The sequence below is a fragment of the Monosiga brevicollis genome, genomic scaffold (genome assembly GCF_000002865.3).
Source record: "Monosiga brevicollis MX1 MONBRscaffold_12 genomic scaffold, whole genome shotgun sequence".
Lineage (NCBI taxonomy): Eukaryota > Choanoflagellata > Craspedida > Salpingoecidae > Monosiga > Monosiga brevicollis.
The window spans coordinates 1,002,242-1,022,943 of NW_001865049.1; the positions used below are offsets into that span (position 1 = coordinate 1,002,242).

Consider the following 20,702-nt stretch of genomic DNA (forward strand, 5'->3'; position numbering starts at 1 on the left):
ACGGCCAAGAGCAAGGAGGCCGTCTCGATTCGTCTGTTGGACATGTGGCTCGACTACGGTGAGCGCATTATTATCATTATTATCATTATTTTCTGACCCCAGCCAGGCTTTGTGTCACGGAGACATCGTGCCTACTTTTCCCTTTCTCTTGTCCCTCACGCAAGTAACTCCGTCGTTTGGTGGTTTCCACTGTCGCTTCAGATATTCGTCGCGTGGTATTAAACGGTGTGTGCGGTTACGTACCGACGGAAGAAATTCGAGCGGGCTGTCAAGCCGCAGTGCGAGACCTCGAGGCCAAGGGCATTCCGAAAACGACAGAAATCATGCTTCGGCCTCGCTTCATTCGCCTGGCTGGCCACCTGCACAGCATTGCCGTTCCCCCGGTTCCCATTTCCCTGCTCTCTCAGGTACACGAGCTGTTGGTTCAGCATCTCACCGAGCTCGTGGATCGAGCCGCACAACGCGCCCTGGACAACAACAGCGATCTTATCGTTGCACTCGAACGGCATAACCTATCACCCACCGACGTGGGCATGAAGCCCTCCGACTGCATCTTGATGTTGCAAATGTGAGCCGAAATTGGGGTGCAGACCAAACGCATTCACATGCGGATTTGATTTTGACCCTTTTTTTCTTTCCTTTTTGTTCCTTTCTCAAGTTCGAGCCCCTCCTCTCACCCCCCTCACACCCCTCCGTCAAGCGGACGCCGTGCTACCGCTGCCTATTGCTTGTTGAATGTCGTGTTTTGTCTTGATTGTGGCCCGAACACGGCCTCGTGTATCAAAAAAAGTTCCGGTGGCAAGGACCTTGTCAATCGCAGGTCTGTGCACCGCGCGTATCCAGCCACCATCCCACGTTGGGATGAACGTGTTTAATACAAAACACGAATGCTAATATTTGAATCCATCAAGGGATGGGAGACTGACTGCAGGCGAGCTCAGATTCAAGGACTCTGGGCTCGCACTGCTCTAAGGACTCTGGGCTCGCACTGCTCTTTGGCCATCCACGTTGGGGTGACCTGATAGAAAGTCATGTTGGCGTGGCTTTCCACGTACAATACAAACCCGACCAATGACTCGACTGAATGCATCTTTTAATTGAACAGGCTTTCAATTTGAGCGTGCCTTGTTTCCTTCCTACCCGTTCCTACCCCTTCTAACTGTGGCTGCTGGTAGTTTCGGGCGACATGAAAGAGAATGAAGAGAGTCAAAGTGGCACCAACGTGAAATAAGAATTTATCGTTGAACAGCTGAAACAAAAGCTTAGAAATTCACGTCGCAGACGCGCTACAGTGTGGTTCTAAAGCCCAAGTGAGGGCAGTAAACGGGTTGTCATGGGCACTTCACATGGGTAAACCGGTGTAGGTAGCAGCCAGGTCCAAGAGCGCGTGACCTTCTGCTTGTCGCTCCCCCGAAAGAAATTCGGGCGTCAACTCCCTGTTGGGCACGCGGCAGTGGAGGTGAGTTCGCCTTCATCGATCAGCAGGGCGATGCGTTATGGCACGTACCGCCAGGTCATGGCGATGCGACGCTGGGAAACGTCTTGCCGATGGACTGCATGATGCCAGGCCATCCGCGCCACTCCCTTGACCTCCAGCAGGCTGCGTGGCGGCAGAGGCACGGCAATCTGCAACACGCAAACGTTTTGGGGAATCATGCTTAGGCTCGCCCAACACAAAGCCTCAGGCACTGATGCGGGGTGCCAACAAGCGCCTGCTTTTACCCACCTCCAGGGCATCCGGTTCATCAGGCAGCTGGAAGCAGAGAAAGGTAGTCGAGAGTAGGTTGAGCGTGATGAGACGTTCTCCCCAGAGCCTATGCACAACGCATGGTGAGCATGGGCATCTGGAGGTAATCAAGTGCGTGAGGCACTTGTCGGTCACTGCTGCTGTCTTATTATAAGTCATACCAAAAATCGTCAAAGTGAGGCACGATTGCGGCTCCGCGGCTCGGCTCGTAGTCGAGGTGGCACTGTTCCACGGGAACAAAATCCTAAGTGTGCCACGAGTAGTATTCCACAGGAAAAGAAAAAGGTCGGCACTCAGCAAAGGCACAACATTGAAGGACGGGCGGGGTCACTCTTGTGAATGGGGCCAAGGTCATGGGTAGAGAGGCCCTGTAGCACCTTGAGATCAGCAGTCAGCGCTTGTAGCCGTGGGATGAGCGGGCGAGCCAGCGCTGGCAGCCCGGTAAAGTTGGCTGCCTTGACTTTTTTCTTCTTAAAATTGGCTTTCGGACCAAAATCCTTTTGCAGTGGCATTGGTGAATGGCACATGAGACAGACGACGTTCGCAATGCCAAGCGGGTGACCGGGCACACGGCAGGTCAGGCCCGCGAGCAGCACAAGGCGCGAGCCACAATAAGGAAAGGGCGGCGACAAAAGCACATGGGAGAGCAGGCAGAGGGTGGACAGGAGCAATATTGCTCAAGCACTGGTCGATTCCCGAAAGCGCAGGTGGCAAACGGGTCGAGGATACCTGCTTCCGGCGACCCGATTGCGAGTCGGTCCAGGGCCAGGCATCCATCTGGGCGACGAGCGCTGTTTCCTCCGCCTCCGTCACAAAGTCTAGCCAAACGCGAACACCCGTAAAAGGCATGGGGGTCGAGAAAGATGGGCAGCTCTAAGGCATCACCATGGTGGGCACGTTGGTCAGCGAGAGTGCGCGTCCATGGCTGGCAAGAAGACACAAAAGTGGAAAGCCACCAAGGCCTCACCCCGACGCAGAGCTGCGGGGCAGTTGCTGTGACGCGTTGGCAAGAGAGACACCAGTATACCCGCTGCCGTGCAAACGCATGCACAAGTAAGTGGCAAAAAAATGAGGCACCTATTGTGTCTTGCCGACGAACGATGCCTCGAGAGCTCGTACCTGCACTGCCTTGTGCTCGAGGTTGGCTGCAGGTGCGCATCGCGCGCAATGGCGAGCACCTACGCCCACGAGCACGACCAAAGCCCCGGCCTTGAGTTTGTATCATTTCCAATACCAACGTATCTTTGGATGTCACTTCAATCATACCTTTGCAAGCGCAAGCCGCCGAAGTCCCCGAAGTCCCCGAAGTACCCGAAGTACCCGAAGTCCCCGAAGCCGCCGTCGCCATCGCGCCGCCGGTCTGAGCCGACCCGAAAACTCTGACATTATCCCGAATTGTCATCACGCAGTTCATCTGACATTGAGTCAGGGCTACCAAATGATATCACGACCCCAACCCCAAAATTTGGATGGACCGCGTTGTTACCAAATGTTATCGATCGGTTAGCAACGCGTGTTGCCAACCAGGTTTTGCTCCCTCTCTGTCTCTCTGTTTTTCGCTCCGTTTCCCTCTCTGTCTCTCTGTTTCCCTTTCAACTCCCTTGCGCTTCTCTCTGTCTATCAATTCACTCTCTCTGTCTCTCTGTCTCTCTCTCTCACTCTCTCCGTCTCTCTGCCCCCCTTTCAACATTTTTTTTTGACCTCAACGCACTCACTGCCATTCGGTTCAAGCCGTCGTTGAGAGGTGCGTCTGCGGGGGGGCGATGCGATGATGCGATGATGCGATGATTGCAGTAGCGCGTGATTGTGCCTCGTTGGTCTGGGCAGGAGGGTGGGGTGGAGCACCCCTTGACCGGCTTGTTCTTCTTGTGCCTTGCTCATCCCTTGTCTGATTGCCACGCTGATTCGCATGTGTGTGTGTGTTTTTTTTTTTAGGGCGCACTCTTCCCTGCCCTGGCAGTAGCGTGCCTTGCTTTTGCACTGCCCTTGTTACCTTCCTTCCCTCCCGTTCCTTCCTTCTTGACCTTGAGTGTTTATATCACCTGGTCTCTCTGACTTTCAGCTCTTCTATCGACGATCCCTCGCTTGCTGCGCCTTTTGGCAACTGCGATCTACTACGTTGGGAAGAAGCGTGCCTCCTGCTCTTCCGAAACCTACGGAAACAAAAAGAGGCACCGGGTCGCGCACACCGGAAGCCATGGGTGCCGACGACGAGGGCGCCGCGGCGTCTGTTGACGTGTCTGCGGACCCTCGCTTTGATTGGATGTCTAAATGGGTGCTGGCCACCACCAAGCTAAAAGAGGATAAGTGGATCAAGATGGTGGCCGTCGATGATCACAAGCAGGCCATTCTTGAATGGTTTGACGCCAAGGATAAACGGCTCATCGTTTTTACCTTGGACGCCAAGGGCGTGTTCGAGCCCTCCTTTGACTTCCCTGCCAAGCTCAAAGCCAAGGGCGCCTACTTTCTCAAGCCCCGTGAAGACTTTGTCGTCAACAAGGACAATGTTCAGACTTTGCTCCGTGGTGACTTGGCCTATAATCCCGTCGAGCAGATTCGCGCTCTCGTGGAGGGCGTTTTCATGCCTGTTTTGGACAACGATACCAATACCGAGCAATGGCCTGTGGTCGTTTCCGAGGATGTGGTGTCTCATGCCAAGACGCTCAAGTCTACCACTGAAGTGCTCTCGGGTCGCGTCCAAGGTAATATGCCCCTTCCCCTGCCCCATGGCGCTGGTCAGCTTGATGAGCTGGCTGGTAGCGAGAGCCACGGTGCCGCTGCGGCAGCTTCAAATGGAAACACCACCGCTGCGCGGGGTGACTCCATGCAGCTGCTGCACACCATCGAGTCTGCCGTCATTGAGTGGGCTCGCCAGATTCGCGCCGTCCTCAAGCGCGATTCGGCCCAGCCCCTGATGAATGGCCAGAACCCGGGCGCCCTGGTTGAGTGTGACTTTTGGGCCGCCATGAAGAAGAGCGTTGGTAGCCTCAAGGAGCAGCTCGAGGCACCGCGCGTGCAGGCCATGCAACGCGTCCTCGATGAGCACAACAGCAACTACAGCGCCTCGCTGCAACAGCTCAAGGAACACGTCAACGCCGCTTACGATGAAGCGGTCGACATTGTTCTCTACCTCGAGCCCCTTCGCATGTACCTCGAGCAACTCGAGGATATTGAGCTCGCCGAGATGCCCCGCCTTCTGACATCAATCTTTGTCACCATCCGTCTCATCTGGACCTATAGCAAGCACTACAACACCGCTCGCCGCATGGTCATCCTTCTTCGTGAGATCTGCAACCAGGTCATCGCCTCAATCACCGGCTTTATCGAGCCCCGCTCTCTTTTTGCCCAAGAACTAGAAGAGGGCATTAAGAAGCCCCAAGAGGCCATCAACGTCATTGAGGCGCTTCACCACGAATTTGATGCCACCCGCACAGCCATCCATGAAGCCAGCCAGGCCGGCAAGTGCCCGTCCTGGGAATTTGAGAAGCCCTTGGTCTTCAAGCGCATTGATTCATACGCAGCCCGTCTTCGCAAGCTGCACACCGTCTTTGCCGCCTTCTTGGATTTTGCCAAGCTGGAAAAGGTCGAGGTTTCCGGTGATAAGGTATGCCCGTGCCCGTGTCCTTGCCCTGCCAAGCCGGTCGTGGCCATGCATATATACCTTGTACCTTGATCTAACCTGGGCCCGGCTCCTTGCGTCGCTTCACACCCACCCAGCTGAACAAGCAGATTCAAAACATCTTTGTCGAGCAGAGCGAGCGATTCGAACAGCTCATGAAGGAGACTGGCGAGGAAGGTTTCGACTGTCTCAACCCGGCCGTCCCCGACTTTGACCAGGTCTTTCGGGAGATTATGACGACCACCGCGGATTGGGATCGACGCCTCGCAGCCATAGCTTGTCAGGCCTTTGAGCGCGTCAACAGCCTGGAGGCTGCTTTTAAGCTCGTCATCAGCTTCCAGGGTCTGCTTGACCGCCCCAACATTGCCGACGATGTACGTGTCAGCTCCCGCTCTCATCATGTGACCCACAGCAGTGTGTGTCGGGTCCTTTGCCGCCGGTGTTATTGCCCTTTTCGTGTTCCGTATCCGCGCCCAATTCACGACCCACATGTCCCGCCTGTGCAGGTCAGCTCGCAGTATCCACGCATGGTGGCCATGCTCGAGGAAGACCTCGACATCGTCAAGAACATCTTTGACCACCAACGGGAGAACATGCTGCTCAACAAGAACATGCCGCCCGTGGCTGGTGCTCTCAAATCCATCTCTGAGCTCCGCGATCGCGTCAATCGCCCGCGTCAAGAAATGGAGAAGCTCGAGCATCCTGCCTTTCACGGCGACGACGTGAAGCGCGCCTTTGGCAAGCATCAAGAGCTTCTCGAGCGCTTCACCGCCTTTGAGCTTGAGGTGTACCAACAGTGGGCCGATCGCGTCGGTCAGGAGTCGGCCGCCAACCTTAACCGCCCCCTCCTCCTGCGCACACCAGAGACGTCCCTGATTGCCGTCAACTTTGACCCTCAACTCGTGGCCACCTTGCGTGAGGTGAAGTACCTCGAGCTTGTGCGCCGCCTGACGACCCCCGACGCTCCGGAAACGGCAGTGCCGGAGAGTGCCGGTGCCGTATTTGCCCGCGAGGAAGCCTTCCGCCAGAAGCTAGCCAATCTTGATGTGGCCGTCACCGAGTACAACCGCATTCAAGATACGCTCCTCGACGTGGAAGAGCCCCTGGTGGCGGGCGAGCTGGCCGCCATTGACGTCTTGCTTGAGAAAGGCATTTCCAATCTCAACTGGAATTCAGAAGACGCCTCGGCCTATTGCTTAGAGGTGAAGGACGTCATTGAACAGCTCAGCAACCGCATTCAGCAGGCCAAGGGCAACGTCCGAACCATGCTCCAGAAAATGGAGGCCTGGTACGAGGAGCCGGTCCTCCAGCCCGACAGCAAAACTGGTATCCTCTCCTTCGGTGATCGCACCAAGGTCATGGCGGCGCCCATGGAGCGCATCCGTCAGGACGGCGAAACTTTCCACCAACTCCTGGCTCAAAACCAAGAGTTTTTCAAGGCCGTAGCCGATAACCCAGACTGGCATGCCTATGTGGAGTACCTGGACAGCTTGTTGCTGGACGGTCTCTTCAACACAGTCCACGTGTCCATGTCTCATCTCTTGGACCGCATGGAGCCGAACCCAGAGGACCCCATTCGTCCGCTACAGCAAGGCCAGATGAGCCTGGTGGACACCGCCATCACCTTCCAGCCGGGCATGAACGACACAGACCCCAAGCCCAGCCTGATGGAACAGAACATGACCATCTCTGACGACATCTTTGATGTGGGCACCGTCATCAAGTCTCTGGCCGCCCACACGCCCGATCCGGACTACCGCGAGCGTCTTGCCGCTGCTACAGAGCTGCAGGAGCTGCGCACGGAGCTGGAGAGCAAGGTAAACTCGGCCGTGTACGCCGCCTCCGAGTTTGAGCTCAACTTGCGGAACATTTACGCGCACCTGTGGGTGGATGATCGCCGCGAGTTTATGGCTCAGTTCCTCAAGTACAATCACATCCCCACCCCCGAGGAGCTGGACACTGCCGCCGAGTCCGGCCAGCCCATTCCGGAGGTAGCACCAACCCTCGAGCAGTTCAAAGAGAACATTGACAAGTACAACGCCATTGCCGAGTCAGTCCGCGAGCTGGAGGACCAGGTCACCTTTGATCAGTGGCTCAAGGTCAAGTGCCAGCCTTTCAAGGATCGCCTCTACAATATTGTCAAACAGTGGAGCAACATGTTCATCGAACACCTGACCGAGCACGTCACCAACAGCCTGGTCGATCTCGAGGTGTTTGTCCAGCAGGTTGATCAGGGGCTCAGCGAGCCCATCCCCGAGGGTAACTACGATGCCCTCGTCAAGACGATGGACCTGCTCAACCGCGTCAACGAGCGCGCTGAGGCCACAGATGCCATGTTCGATCCGCTCACCGAGACGGTGCGCTTACTCGAAGCCTACGACATTGAGATGCCCCCCAAGGTCCACGAGCAGCTGGGTGCGCTGCCCGAGCAGTGGAAGAGCAGCAAGAAGCTGGCCAACAATGTAACCAACGACGTGGCGCCCCTGCAGGCGGACGAGGTCACCAAGCTCAAGCGTCGTGCGAATCAATTTGACGTGCGCAACTTTGAGTTCCGTGAAGACTTTATCAAGCGTGCCCCCCTCCGCTACGACTCGCGCCGCGTATACGTGCGCATCAACAAGCACTATGAGGAGTACCTAGAGATGGAGCGCGAGATGGACGGTCTTTACCAGTCAGCTCGTCTCTTCAACGTCAAGCTGCCCGAGTACAAGCAGCTCAAGCTGTGCCGCCGTGAGCTTGCCCTCCTCAAGGCGCTTTGGGACATGATCGTTCTCGTCCGCTCCCAGTTTGCCGAGTGGAAGCAAACACGCTGGCTCGAGGTGAACGTTGAGAACATGGAGATGGATTGCAAGCGCATGGTCAAGGAGATCCGCCAACTTGACAAGGAGACGCGGGCCTGGGAGGCCTTCAACGGCGTTGATGCCGACGTCAAGAACATGATCACCTCGCTCGGCGCCGTCGGCCTGTTGCAGTCACCTGCCATTCGCGACCGCCACTGGCAACAGCTCATGAATGCCACCGGTGTTCGCATCGACATGAGCAAGGAGACCGAGTTGTCCGAGCTCCTTGCTCTCAACCTGCACGAGTACGAGGACGAGGTGTCGACCATTGTTGACCGCGCTAACAAGGAGCAGGGCATGGAGAAGATCCTCAACGAGCTTGACACCACGTGGGGTGGCATGGTCTTTGACTACGACGAGCACAAGGAAACTGGCACACCACTGCTCAAGACATCCGAGGAGCTCATCGAAACGCTGGAAAATGACCAGGTCAACGTTCAGGGCCTCATGGTCTCCAAGTACATTGCTTTCTTTCACGACCGCGTCTCAGCGTGGCAGACCAAGCTGGCCAATTCAGACTCTGTCATTGAGATTTACATGGAAGTCCAGCGCACCTGGTCGCATCTCCAGTCCATCTTCATTGGCTCGGAGGACATTCGCCAGCAACTGCCAGAGGACTCGAAGCGATTTGATGGCATTGATGTCGACTTTAAGCGCGCTGCCGCTGACATGAAGGCTACTCCCAACGTCATCGAGGCGTGCAACAAGCCTGGTCTCTACGATCTGCTGGAAGATATCAAAGGTCGCCTGTCCCTTTGTGAAAAGTCCCTTCAGGAGTATCTCGAGACCAAGCGCCTTGCCTTCCCCCGCTTTTACTTCGTCTCCTCTGCCGATCTGCTCGACATCTTGTCCAATGGCAACAACCCCACCAAGGTGGCTAAGCAGCTCTCAAAGCTCTTCCAGGCCATTGGCAACATCAAGCAGGCCGAGGATGACCCCAAGCTTGCTCTGGGCATGTATGCCCTCGACGGCGAGTATGTCGAATTCTCGTCCCCTGTCAAGTGCGACGGTCGTGTCGAGGACTGGCTCAACGGCATTCTTGACATGCATCGCCAGACGCTGCAAGACATCATGGCCGAGGCCATCGTGTCCTATGAAGAAAAGCCACGCAAGGACTGGGTCTTCGACTACCCGGCGCAAATGTCCCTCACGGGCGTACAGGTGTGGTGGGCCACCGAGGTCAGCCTAGCCTTTGCTCGTCTCGAGGAGGGCTTTGAGACGGCAATGAAGGATTTCAACAAGAAGCAGATCTCCATGCTGAACGACTTGATCGTGCTCCTTCAAGGCAAACTATCCAAGGCCCAGCGTGTGATGCTGCAAACCATCTGTACCATCGATGTGCACTGTCGCGATGTCGTCATCAACCTCATCAACATCAAGTCGGAGTCGGCTGACGCCTTTGCGTGGCAGGCTCAGCTCCGCCACATCTGGGATGAGCAAAGCAAGCTGGTCAAGATTCACATTTGCGACGCACGCTTCACCTACTCGTACGAGTATCTCGGCAACATGCCGCGCCTCGTCGTCACACCCCTCACGGATCGTTGCTACATCACCCTCACTCAGTCCCTTCACTTGATCATGAGTGGCGCCCCTGCTGGTCCCGCCGGCACGGGCAAGACTGAGACCACCAAGGATCTCAGCCGTAACCTGGCTGTCATGTGCTATGTCTTCAACTGCTCCGAACAGATGGATTACAAATCCGTCGGCAACATCTTCAAGGGCCTTTCGCAAACCGGTGCCTGGGGTTGCTTCGATGAGTTCAACCGCATCTCCGTCGAGGTGCTCTCCGTCGTTGCCGTCCAGGTCAAGTGCATTCAGGATGCCATTCGCGCCAAGAAAAAGGTCTTCAACTTTATGGGCGAGGAGATTAAGATGAACCCCACGGTGGGCATTTACATTACTATGAATCCCGGCTACGCCGGCCGCACCGAGCTGCCCGAGAATATCAAGGCTCTCTTCCGCCCGTGCGCAATGGTTGTGCCTGACTACGGCATGATCTGCGAAATCATGCTTGTGTCCGAGGGTTTCCTCAACGCCAAGCTTCTTGCCCGCAAGTTTATCACCCTGTACACGCTCAACCGCGATCTGCTCTCGAAGCAGGATCACTACGATTGGGGCTTGCGCGCCATCAAGTCGGTCCTTGTGGTCGCCGGCTCGCTCAAGCGTGCCGATCCCGACCGCTCGGAAGACGAGGTGCTGATGCGTGCTTTGCGTGACTTCAACATTCCCAAGATTGTCAACGAGGATTTGCCGGTCTTTATGGGTCTGATCACCGACCTGTTCCCGGGCTTGGATGTGCCGCGCAAGCGCAACCCCGAGTTTGAAGGCATCGTTCGCAAGGCCGTGGAGGAGCTGACCCTGCAGCCAGAAGACAGCTTCCTGCTCAAGGTGGTGCAGCTGCAGGAGCTGCTTGATGTCCGCCACTCCGTCTTTGTCCTGGGTCCGGCCGCCACGGGCAAGTCCTGCGTCATCCAATCCCTGTTCAAGACTTACCAGCTGCAAGGCCTCAAGCCCATCCGCGCCGACCTCAACCCCAAGGCTGTCACCAACCACGAGCTCTACGGCTACATCAATCTGGCCACGCGCGAGTGGGTCGACGGTCTCTTCTCGCATCTGATGCGTGACATCTCCAACATTCAGAGCGATGCCCCCAAGTGGCTCGTGCTTGACGGTGATATCGATACCATGTGGATTGAGTCGCTCAACACGGTCATGGATGACAACAAGATCTTGACGCTGGCTTCCAACGAGCGCATTGCGCTCCAACCGAGCATGCGCCTCATCTTTGAGATTGCCAATCTGACCTACGCCTCGCCTGCCACGGTGTCGCGTGCCGGTATCCTCTTCGTCAACCCTACCGACCTGGGCTGGAACCCCTTTGTCGCATCTTGGATTGAGCAGCTGGAGTCGCCCGGGCAGAAGAATAATCTGATGATTTTGTTCGAGAAGTATGTGCCGCCTTGCTTGGATGCCATGCGCAGCCGCTTCAAGACCATCACCCCCATGACCGAGTGGTCGATGATCAACACCCTGTGCCACCTGCTCGAGCTTCTGCTCACCCCGGAGAACACACCCGAGGGCTGCGCGAAAGAAGACTATGAGCTCTACTTTGCCTGGGCTGCTGTCTGGGCTTTTGGTGGCCAGCTGTTTAAGGATCAACTCATCGACTGGCGCGAGGAGTTTTCCAAGTGGTGGGTGACCGAGTTCAAGACCATCAAGTTCCCCACGGGCGGAACCGTCTTTGACTACTACATCAACCCTCAGGAGAAGAAGTTTGCGTCCTGGACGGAACTCGTGCCTGAGTTTGAGTTTGATGCGGAAATGCCCCTTTCCGCTGCTCTCGTGCCCACCAGTGAGACGGTGCGCATCCGGTACTGGATGGACCGTCTCGTGGCTGCGGGCCACCCAGTTCTGCTCGTGGGCAGCCCTGGTACGGGCAAGACAGCCAACATTCTCAACAAACTCCAGGAGCTCGACGACAACTGGATGTCCACGATTGCTTCCTTCAACCATTACACGGTTCATCACACGATGCAGGCCGTTCTGGAGGAGCCGCTGGAGAAGAAGGCGGGCAAGAACTACGGCCCGCCCGGCACCAAGCGTTTAATCTACTTTGTGGACGATCTGAACATGCCTGAGGTGGATCTCTATGGCACAGCATCGCCCCACACGATCATGCGCCAGCATCTGGACTACAACAGCTGGTATGATCGCCAGAAGCACACCATCAAGGTTGTGGCGAACACGCAGTACATGGCCTCGATGAATCCCAAGGCCGGCTCGTTCACCATCAACCCACGGCTGCAACGTCACTTCTCTGTCTTTGCTGCCTCCCAGCCCGGCAGTGAGGCCCTGACTCACATCTACACCTCGCTCTTCACCGGCCACCTCAAGCATGCTGGCTTTTCCAGCTCGGTGTTGAAGGTCGCCGACAAGGTGGTGCAGGCAGCCATTGCCGTTCACAACAAGGTCTCATCAACATTCCTTCCCACGGCCATCAAGTTTCACTACCTCTTCAACCTGCGTGACCTGTCAAACCTCTTCCAGGGTCTGGCCTTTGGGCAAGCGGAGTCTATCAAGACTCCGCTGCAGGTGGCACGCCTCCTCTATCACGAGCTTGAGCGCGTCTACTCGGACAAGCTTGTAGACGAGAGTGACATTGAACAGTTCAACGGCATCACCGAGGCCGCTCTGACCAGTGTCTTTGGCGATCTTGATCGCGAGCAGCTGGTCGCCAATCCGAAGATTCACGTGCATTTTGCGGACGGCATTGGTGAACCTCGCTACAAGGAGATTAAGAATATGCAATCGCTGCAGAGTGTCTTGCAGGAGGCCCTCAACAGCTACAATGAGGTCAATGCGGCTATGAATTTGGTCCTTTTCCGCGACGCCATGCAGCATGTTTGCCGCATCAACCGCATCCTTGAGAGTCCGCGCGGCAATGCTCTTCTGGTGGGCGTCGGTGGCTCTGGCAAGCAATCGCTGTCTCGGCTCGCTGCCAGCATCAGCGGGCTCGATACCTTCCAGATTGCCCTCTCGAAGGGCTATGGTATGAACGAGCTCAAGGCTGATCTGGCACAATGCTTTGTCAAGGCTGGTCAAAAGGGCGCAGGCGTCATGTTCTTGATGACTGATGCTCAAGTCGGCGATGAACGCTTCCTCGTTCTCATCAACGATCTTTTGGCTTCGGGTGAGATTCCCAATCTTTTCGCCGCCGACGAGAAGAATGACATCATTGACGGTGTTCGCGGCGAGGTCAGGTCATCCGGCCTGGAGGACAGCACCGAGAACTGCTGGACTTTCTTCATCAACCGCGTTCGCCGCCTCCTTAAGGTGGTGCTGTGCTTCTCTCCTGTCGGTGACACGCTTCGCAAGCGTGCCCGTAAGTTCCCGGCCATTACCAACTGTACCACCATTGACTGGTTCCACGAGTGGCCCGAGGATGCCCTCATCTCCGTGTCTTCCAACTTTTTGGGTGACACGGAGCAGGTCCCGAAGGAGCTCAAGGAGCCCATCGCAAAGTTCATGGCGTTTGTGCACACCACGGTGAACGAAATGAGCCAGGTGTACCTGGCCAATGAGCGCCGCTACAATTACACCACGCCCAAAAGCTTCCTTGAGCAGATTAGTCTGTATCAGTCGCTGATTGGCCGCAAGGTTGGCGAGCTGCAAAACGCCCAAGAGCGCATGGAGAATGGTCTGACAAAGCTGCAGAGCACCGCTGCCCAGGTCGATGACCTCAAGGAAAAGCTCGCCGCGCAGGAGATTGAGCTTGACCAGAAGAACAGGGAGGCGGATGCCCTCATCGAGCGAGTGGGCGTGGAAACCGAGAAGGTGAACAAGGAGAAAGAAATCGCCGCCGTGGAGCAGGAGAAGGTGCGCGTCATCAACGAGGATGTGTCTGCGAAGCAGCAGTCGTGCGAGGCGGATCTGGCCAAGGCCGAGCCCGCCCTTTTGGCCGCCCAAGAGGCCCTCAACACCCTCAACAAGAACAACTTGACCGAGCTCAAGTCTTTCGGTGCACCCCCCGATATTGTCGTGACAGTTGCTGCCGCCGTCATGTGCCTGCTCTCCAAGGGCAAGGTACCCAAAGACCGCAGCTGGAAGTCCTGCAAGAGCATTATGGGCAACGTATCCGAGTTTTTGGACAAGCTGCTCAACTACGACAAGGAAAACATCCCGGATGCCAACCTGAAGGCCGTGGAGCCTTACCTGGCTGATCCTGAGTTTGACCCTGACTTTGTACGTGGCAAGTCGCTCGCTGCCGCTGGTCTCTGTTCCTGGGTTCGCAACATTGTCACCTTCTACCACATTTTCTGCGATGTCGAGCCCAAGCGCAACGCCCTGGCTGAGGCCAACGCCGAGCTAGAGGCCGCGCAGACCAAGCTCAACAAGATTATGGAGAAGATCCAAAAGTTGGATGAAGCACTCGGCCGTCTTACGGCCGAGTTCCAGGCCGCCACTGACGCCAAGCTCAAGTGCCAGGCGGAGGCCGATGCCACGAACAAGACCATCTCTCTGGCCAATCGCCTTGTCAACGGCCTTGCCTCGGAGAAAATTCGTTGGGGCCAAGCCGTGCAGGACTTCAAGGCGCAGGGTGTGACCATGCCCGGCGACGTCCTGCTCGTGACCGCTTTTCTGAGTTACACCGGTTGCTTCACGAAGCATTACCGTGACATTTTGTACAACGAGAAGTGGCTGCCCTTTATCACCAGCGGCAAAGAGCCCATCCCCATTTCAGCCAACCTGGACCCGCTGAGCGTCTTGACGGATGCATCGCAGGTGGCGCGCTGGAACAACGAGGATCTGCCTGCTGATCGCGTGTCGACGGAGAACGCTACCATCCTCGTCAACGCTGCCCGCTGGCCTTTGATCATTGACCCCCAGGAGCAGGGCATCAAGTGGATCAAGAAGCGCGAGGGGGAGGCCCTGGTTGTGGTTCGCCTCGGCCAAAAGGGATATCTGGACAAGATTGAGCGCGCCCTGGCCAACGGTGACTGTGTGCTGATTGAGAATCTCGGTGAAGAGACGGATCCCGTGTTGGACAAGCTCCTTGGCCGCCAGACTATTAAGAAGGGTCGCGCCATCATGATCGGTGACAAGGAGGTTGAGTACAACAAGGACTTCCGCCTGATCTTGCACACCAAGATGGCCAACCCCCACTACAAGCCCGAGTTGCAGGCCCAGTGCACGCTGATCAACTTCACCGTCACCCAACTCGGTCTCGAGGACCAGCTTTTGGCCGACGTCGTGTCTGCTGAGCGCCCAGATCTGCAGGCGCTGCGTGCGAAGCTGACCAAGGAACAGAACGAGTACATGATCACGCTCAAGGAGCTCGAGGACGCGCTTTTGGCTCGTCTGTCGTCGGCAGAGGGTGACTTTTTGCGTGACGAGGCCTTGGTCGAGGGTCTCGAGAACACCAAGGTCACTGCAAAGGAGATTGCCGAAAAGGTCGAGCAAGCCAAGGTGACCGAACAAGAGATTGAGTTGGCCCGCGAGAACTACCGTCCTGCCGCTGCACGCGCCGCGCTGCTCTACTTTATCGTGAACGAGCTGGACAAGATTCACCCCATGTATCAGATCTCTCTCAAAGCCTTCAAGGTGGTATTCGCGCACGCCATCAAGGTGGCACCCGCTGCCGAGGAGGTCAAGGATCGTGTGCGCAATATCATTGATGCCATCACCTTCAACGTGTACAACTATGTCTCGCGTGGCCTGTTTGAGCGCGACAAACTCATCTTCACCACGCAAATGACGCTGCAGATTCTGCAGATGCGCGGCGACATCAATCCAGTCGAGCTGGACTTTTTGCTCAAGGGTCCCTCTGTGCCCAACTCGGTTTGCCCGGTCGACTTTATGACCAACATGACCTGGGGCAACTTGAAGGCCCTGGCCACCATGGAGGCGTTTGCCAATCTCGACCGCGATGTCGAGGGTTCGGCCAAGCGCTGGAAGAAGTTTGTCGAGAGCGAGGTGCCCGAAAAGGAAAAGCTGCCCGGCGAGTGGAAGAACAAGACCGAGGTGCAAAAGCTGTGCATGCTGCGTTGCTTCCGCCCCGATCGTATGCTGTACGCCATGCGTTTGTTTGTCGGCGAGATGCTGGGCGAAAAGTACATCTCTGGCCGCACCACCGAGTTTAGCAAGACCTTTGAGGAGACGAGCCGTGCCACGGGTGTCTTCTTCATTCTTTCGCCCGGCGTCAACCCGATCAAGCAAGTGGAGGAACTTGGTCTCAAAATGGGCTTCTCCTTTGACAACGGCAACTACTACCAAATCTCGCTGGGTCAAGGCCAGGAAGTTGTGGCCGAGAATGCCCTCGACAAGGCCGCTGAAGAAGGCCAGTGGGTCGTTCTGGAGAACGTGCATTTGGTCAAGAAGTGGCTGCCTGCGCTCGAGAAGAAGCTTGAGGCACTGGCCCTGACGGCACACGACAACTTCCGCTACTTCCTGACGGCCGAGCCTGCTGGTACGCGAGCCGGCCACATTATCCCGCAAGGTATTCTGCAAGCGTGCGTGAAGATTACCAACGAGCCCCCCACAGGCATTCAGGCCAACCTGCACGCCGCATTGGACAACTTCAACCAAGACACGCTCGAAATGTGCGCCAAGGAGAACGAGTTCCGCAAGCTGCTCTTTTCCCTGGTGTACTTCCATGCCGTTGTTCTGGAACGCCGCAAGTTCGGGCCCATGGGCTGGAACCGCAACTACCCCTTCAACACGGGTGATCTCACCATTTCATGCAACGTCCTCTTCAACTACCTGGAAAACAACTCCACTGTGCCGTGGACTGATCTGCGCTACCTCTTTGGCGAGATTATGTATGGTGGTCACATTACGGATAACCTGGATCGCCGCCTCTGCAACACGTATTTGGAAGAGTACATGAAGGCCGAGATGCTGGACGCGGATCTTGAGCTGGCCCCGGGCTTCCTCTCGCCCAACAGCATGGAGTATCCCGAGTACCACGAGTACATTGACGAGATGCTGCCGCCCGAGTCGCCTTACCTGTACGGCATGCATCCCAACGCCGAGATTGAGTTCTTGACGGTGACGTCACAGCGACTCTTTGACACTGTCCTGGAGCTGCAGCCGCGTGATACCAGTGCCGGTGGTGCCGAGGCTGGTGGCCAGTCGCGCGAGGAGCGCCTGAAGGCCATTCTCGACGAGTTCTTGGAGCGCCTGCCCGAGGAGTTCAACATGCTCGAGCTCAACGCGCGCATGCCTGTCGAGGAGCGCACGCCATATACTGTGGTGGCCTTCCAGGAAACGGCGCGCATGAACAAGTTGACAGGTGAGCTTCGGCGTAGCCTCAAGGAGCTGGACTTGGGTCTCAAGGGTGAATTGACGATCACCGAGGCCATGGAAGAGTTGTCCATGGCCCTGGAAATGAATCGCGTGCCGAGCTCGTGGGAGACCAAGGCGTACCCATCGACCAAGCCACTGGGTGCGTGGTACGCCGACTTGCTCGATCGTATCAAGTTTTTGGAGATGTGGAGCGGCGACTTTGCGCTCCCCGCCGCGGTATGGCTGGGTGGCCTGTTCAACCCCCAGTCCTTCATGACAGCCATTTTGCAGCAGACTGCCCGCAAGAACGAGTGGCCGCTGGACAAGATGTGCATGAACTGCGACGTGACCAAGAAGTATGGCAAGGAGGACTTTACAACGCCGCCTCGCGAGGGCTCATACATTTATGGCTTGTTCATGGAGGGTGCGCGCTGGGACACGTCGTCAGGCATGATCCAGGACGCTCGCCTGAAGGAGCTGACACCCGCCATGCCCGTGCTGTACCTCAAGGCCATGCCCGTGGAGAAGCGCGACACGCGCGGCATGTATGAATGCCCAACGTTCAAGACCAAGGAGCGTGGGCGTGCCAACGAGCAGGTTGCTGTCGGCGTGTGCCCTGGTTTTGTCTGGTCCCTCTTCCTCAAGACGAAACAGCACCCCAACAAGTGGATTCTGGCTGGCGTTGCTCTGCTGCTCAGCGAGTAAATCAGCCCCCTTGCGCCTGTTTGCGTTATTTTTAAGCGAAAGCCTCTGTGTGTGTGTGTGTGTGTGTGTGTGTGTGTGTGTGTGTGTGTGTGTGTGTGTGTGTGTGTGTGTGTGTGTGTGTGTGTGTATTAGAATCATGCTTATGTGTTGAATGTTCTTGTGCCGTCCTTGAATGTGTGCTGCGCTCCCTCTGATGCCAATTGAATCATTGCAATCCCACACTTGACCAAAGATTCGAACAGACGTTGTCAGACAAAATAAAGTGTGATTAAATGCACAGTTTCTTTTGTGACCCTCACACCCGCGTGCGCGCTTCACACACTTGACTGTGTCCCAGCGGCATTTTTATCGTCGTGAGGGCTCTTGCGCGCAGCGGGGTGGTCTCGGCCTTGGTGCTATATTGAACGGCTTGGCAGCGAGGCTTGGTGGTTGTGTGGACTGTCTGGCGTTCGGCGTGCTGGCAGGGGCGAGGTTTGTGGCCGTATATTTTTACAGACGTCGTTAGCATGGCGCAACAAGAGCAAGCGGCTGATGGGCCGCAGCTGAGCAACTTGAACCTGGAAGGTGCGGACAGCGCACACTCAGGGACACGTACAGGAGCTAATTTGGCGCGTTCCTGTGCTTGTTCGACCTCACCGCTCTGTCTTGCCTTGATGAGTATAGAGGAAAGCGTTGAGGTCCAATGGGCGGGTAAAACACCGTTTCAGCTAGAGGGCTGCTACTTTCAGGACCTCGTGGGACACAACCATTCCAAGCCCTTTGGTCCCCTTGAATTGCAGCCGGGAAAGCCCGTGCGCTTTTGGACGAGCCCGGGTGCGTTGCACTGCTGTGGTGGCGCTTCGCGCAAGTTGCCGTAGCAAGCTCAGCTTCCCCCTTTAGACTTTGCCCCCCCCACCCTTTTTTTTAAAAAAAAAAAAAAAAGAGGGTGCTGTTGCTTGCACACGAGAATGATTCACAAATTGCGCCTTTGCTTCTGGTGTTCTCTGTGGCAGGCCGCAAGGTGCAAGAGGATGCCAGCAATCTCGTGTGGCGCAATCAAAATGGCCGACCGCGTGTCAAGCCCGGTACGGGGCGCTTTGGCTGGCCAAAACCTGCTTCGTTTGGTATTTCCAGGGCATCATCTCGCCTTTCTCATCGTTCATAACTTTGGTCTTGACTCCCAACGCACGCTCTTGTTTGGGGCACTAGTTCTCAACAACGATGGCGATGGACTGCGCCTGCTCAGCGCGGATGGTGAGGAGCTGGCCCGCATCGCGTCGAGCGGCACCTGCGAGCAAAGTGGCGACGAGGTGACGGGAACTGAGGCAGTGGATTCTAAGGATCAAAAAGAAAACGAGGATGAAGAAGAGGAGGAAGAGGATGTCGTGGATGACGATGCCGCACAACAAGGATCAGAGAGCGCCGATGATCTTGATGACAAGGACGATGACGACGAGGAAGAGGAAGCCGATGACCGTGACGATGCTGAAGTCGAGGAGGACATTGATGCACTTGTGGACGCTGCATTTGCCTCCAAGCCCGTCCGTGACGCAGATGTAACCAGGTCGGCTTTGCAATTGGCTGGCATACCCGATGACTCGAGCCCGTCAGTGTGCACTCACGAGCCTCGCTTTGCAATATTACCAGCAATTTGTCCTCTTCTTTAGCTCCTGGCGCACGGAGTCAGCTGTTCAAGGTTAAGGAGAGCGCGAACAAGGCTCGTTTAAGCCGTGTCGAACTCGTTGACGCCAGCGCAGGGCAGGCTGATGCTGAAGTGCGTGCACACGATCCCGCTCCAACCCCTTGAAGACCCATCCATGTCCTATCTCGCAAGCGCAGCGTGCCCTGCTTTCTCACCTTGGCTCGCGTGTGTGTAGTTGATGCGCAAGGCCGTCATCTCGGCGCGCACAGAGCAAGCGGCCGAGGCCCCTCTTCAACTGTCGCGTCATAAGAAGGAGGCCATCCGCCGCAACGAACGCAAGGTCAGTGCCGCTGCCTGCACTGCCGCTTGGACGACCTTGATCACTCCACATGCCGGTGTGCCTGTCGTTGTTCTTGGTCACCCGCTTTTGTTCGTGTCGGTAGAAAAACCCGACAGCCGGCCGCAAGTGGTTTAACATGCCTGCTACTGAAATCACTCCCGAGGTGGCAGCAGATCTCAAGATTTTGGGGGTATGTCTTTGATTGTCTCTATTGCTGGCCCAACACCCGTGCCATGTGGGCTCGCGGACAGCACATGCTTCTTCGTCGCAGCACGCCCCTCTTTGCTCGCACATCTCAAAAGCTCATATCACCTCAATGTGGCGCTTCTTTTCTCACCGCCTTGCATTTATCCTTAGATGCGTGATGTCCTTGATCGTAAACGTCATTACCGCTCCGCAGACAGTAGCCAGCCGCCCAAATTTTTCCAGGTAATCTTCAGCAATTGGCTTGCCAGCTTGTGCTGGCCATGCCAAATCTCAAAGTGCTCCTCACTCGCGACTCGTCACCCCGAATTCGGGTCTCGCATCCAGGTTGGCCGCATTGTGGACGGCGCTGCTGACTTTTACTCGGATCGGAGCACCAAGAAAGCAGCCAAACGCACACTCGTTGATGAGCTGCTTGAGGATCAGAGCACACGCAGGTTCGCTCAAAGAACTGCTCAGCGATCAGCAAAAATACTCGCACCTCACGTTTACACATATTTTGTCGCTACCTACAGGTACAACAAACAAAAGTTTGTGCAGCTGTCCCAGAGCAAATTTGCCGCTAACAAGCACAAGGGCAGTGGCAGCTTCAAGGGACGTGGCAAAGGCAAAGGCAAGCCTACTACCGGTCCGGCTGCTAAGAAAGCCAAGAAGCAACTGAAGCGACCCTTTTGATCAAATTCGGCCCGACAAGGACGTTCCAGGAAAAGCAGGCCACAACCTCAACATCGCACAGCGTAGCCGATGGAACAAGGACGTCGGACTGTCACGGTCAACGCAGACTCTACTTTACCTTACTAGCCAGTAGGCATCAAAAAAGCAAATAAAAAGATGAAGGTCTG

The 20,702-nt window shown here is 56.2% G+C and overlaps 4 protein-coding genes across 4 annotated transcripts in view; 3 read left to right on the forward strand and 1 right to left on the reverse strand.

Annotated features, from left to right (window-relative positions):
• The window catches only part of MONBRDRAFT_32723 (uncharacterized protein), a gene marked incomplete at its 5' end in the record, with an annotated part of 2,164 nt that extends 1,053 nt beyond the window's left edge, over positions 1 to 1,111 (forward strand). The window contains one exon of the mRNA XM_001746336.1: positions 202 to 1,111. Within this exon, the coding sequence (XP_001746388.1) occupies positions 202 to 572 (371 nt within the window). The 3' untranslated portion in view covers positions 573 to 1,111. The remainder of the gene's footprint in view (positions 1 to 201) is intronic.
• Positions 1,112 to 1,342: 231 nt separating this feature from the next.
• On the reverse strand, positions 1,343 to 2,596 carry MONBRDRAFT_26078 (uncharacterized protein; the record flags this gene model as incomplete). Its single annotated transcript, XM_001746463.1, has 6 exons — positions 1,343 to 1,436; positions 1,508 to 1,626; positions 1,727 to 1,814; positions 1,909 to 1,991; positions 2,125 to 2,244; positions 2,477 to 2,596. 6 exons carry the CDS (start codon positions 2,594 to 2,596, stop codon positions 1,343 to 1,345), a joined length of 624 nt encoding a protein of 207 aa, XP_001746515.1.
• Positions 2,597 to 4,010: 1,414 nt separating this feature from the next.
• ODA-DHCb (outer dynein arm heavy chain beta) lies at positions 4,011 to 17,695 on the forward strand (the record flags this gene model as incomplete). The annotated part of the gene is made up of 3 exons (XM_001746337.1): positions 4,011 to 5,351; positions 5,465 to 5,740; positions 5,873 to 17,695. 3 exons carry the CDS (start codon positions 4,011 to 4,013, stop codon positions 17,693 to 17,695), a joined length of 13,440 nt encoding a protein of 4,479 aa, XP_001746389.1.
• A 506-nt stretch (positions 17,696 to 18,201) lies between these two features.
• On the forward strand, positions 18,202 to 20,535 carry MONBRDRAFT_26080 (uncharacterized protein; the record flags this gene model as incomplete). Its single annotated transcript, XM_001746338.1, has 10 exons — positions 18,202 to 18,259; positions 18,359 to 18,508; positions 18,688 to 18,759; positions 18,884 to 19,215; positions 19,362 to 19,448; positions 19,552 to 19,656; positions 19,760 to 19,846; positions 20,014 to 20,085; positions 20,188 to 20,297; positions 20,376 to 20,535. The coding sequence occupies 10 exons, from the start codon at positions 18,202 to 18,204 to the stop codon at positions 20,533 to 20,535; spliced, it is 1,233 nt and encodes a 410-aa protein (XP_001746390.1).
• Between the last annotated feature and the right edge of the window lie 167 nt (positions 20,536 to 20,702).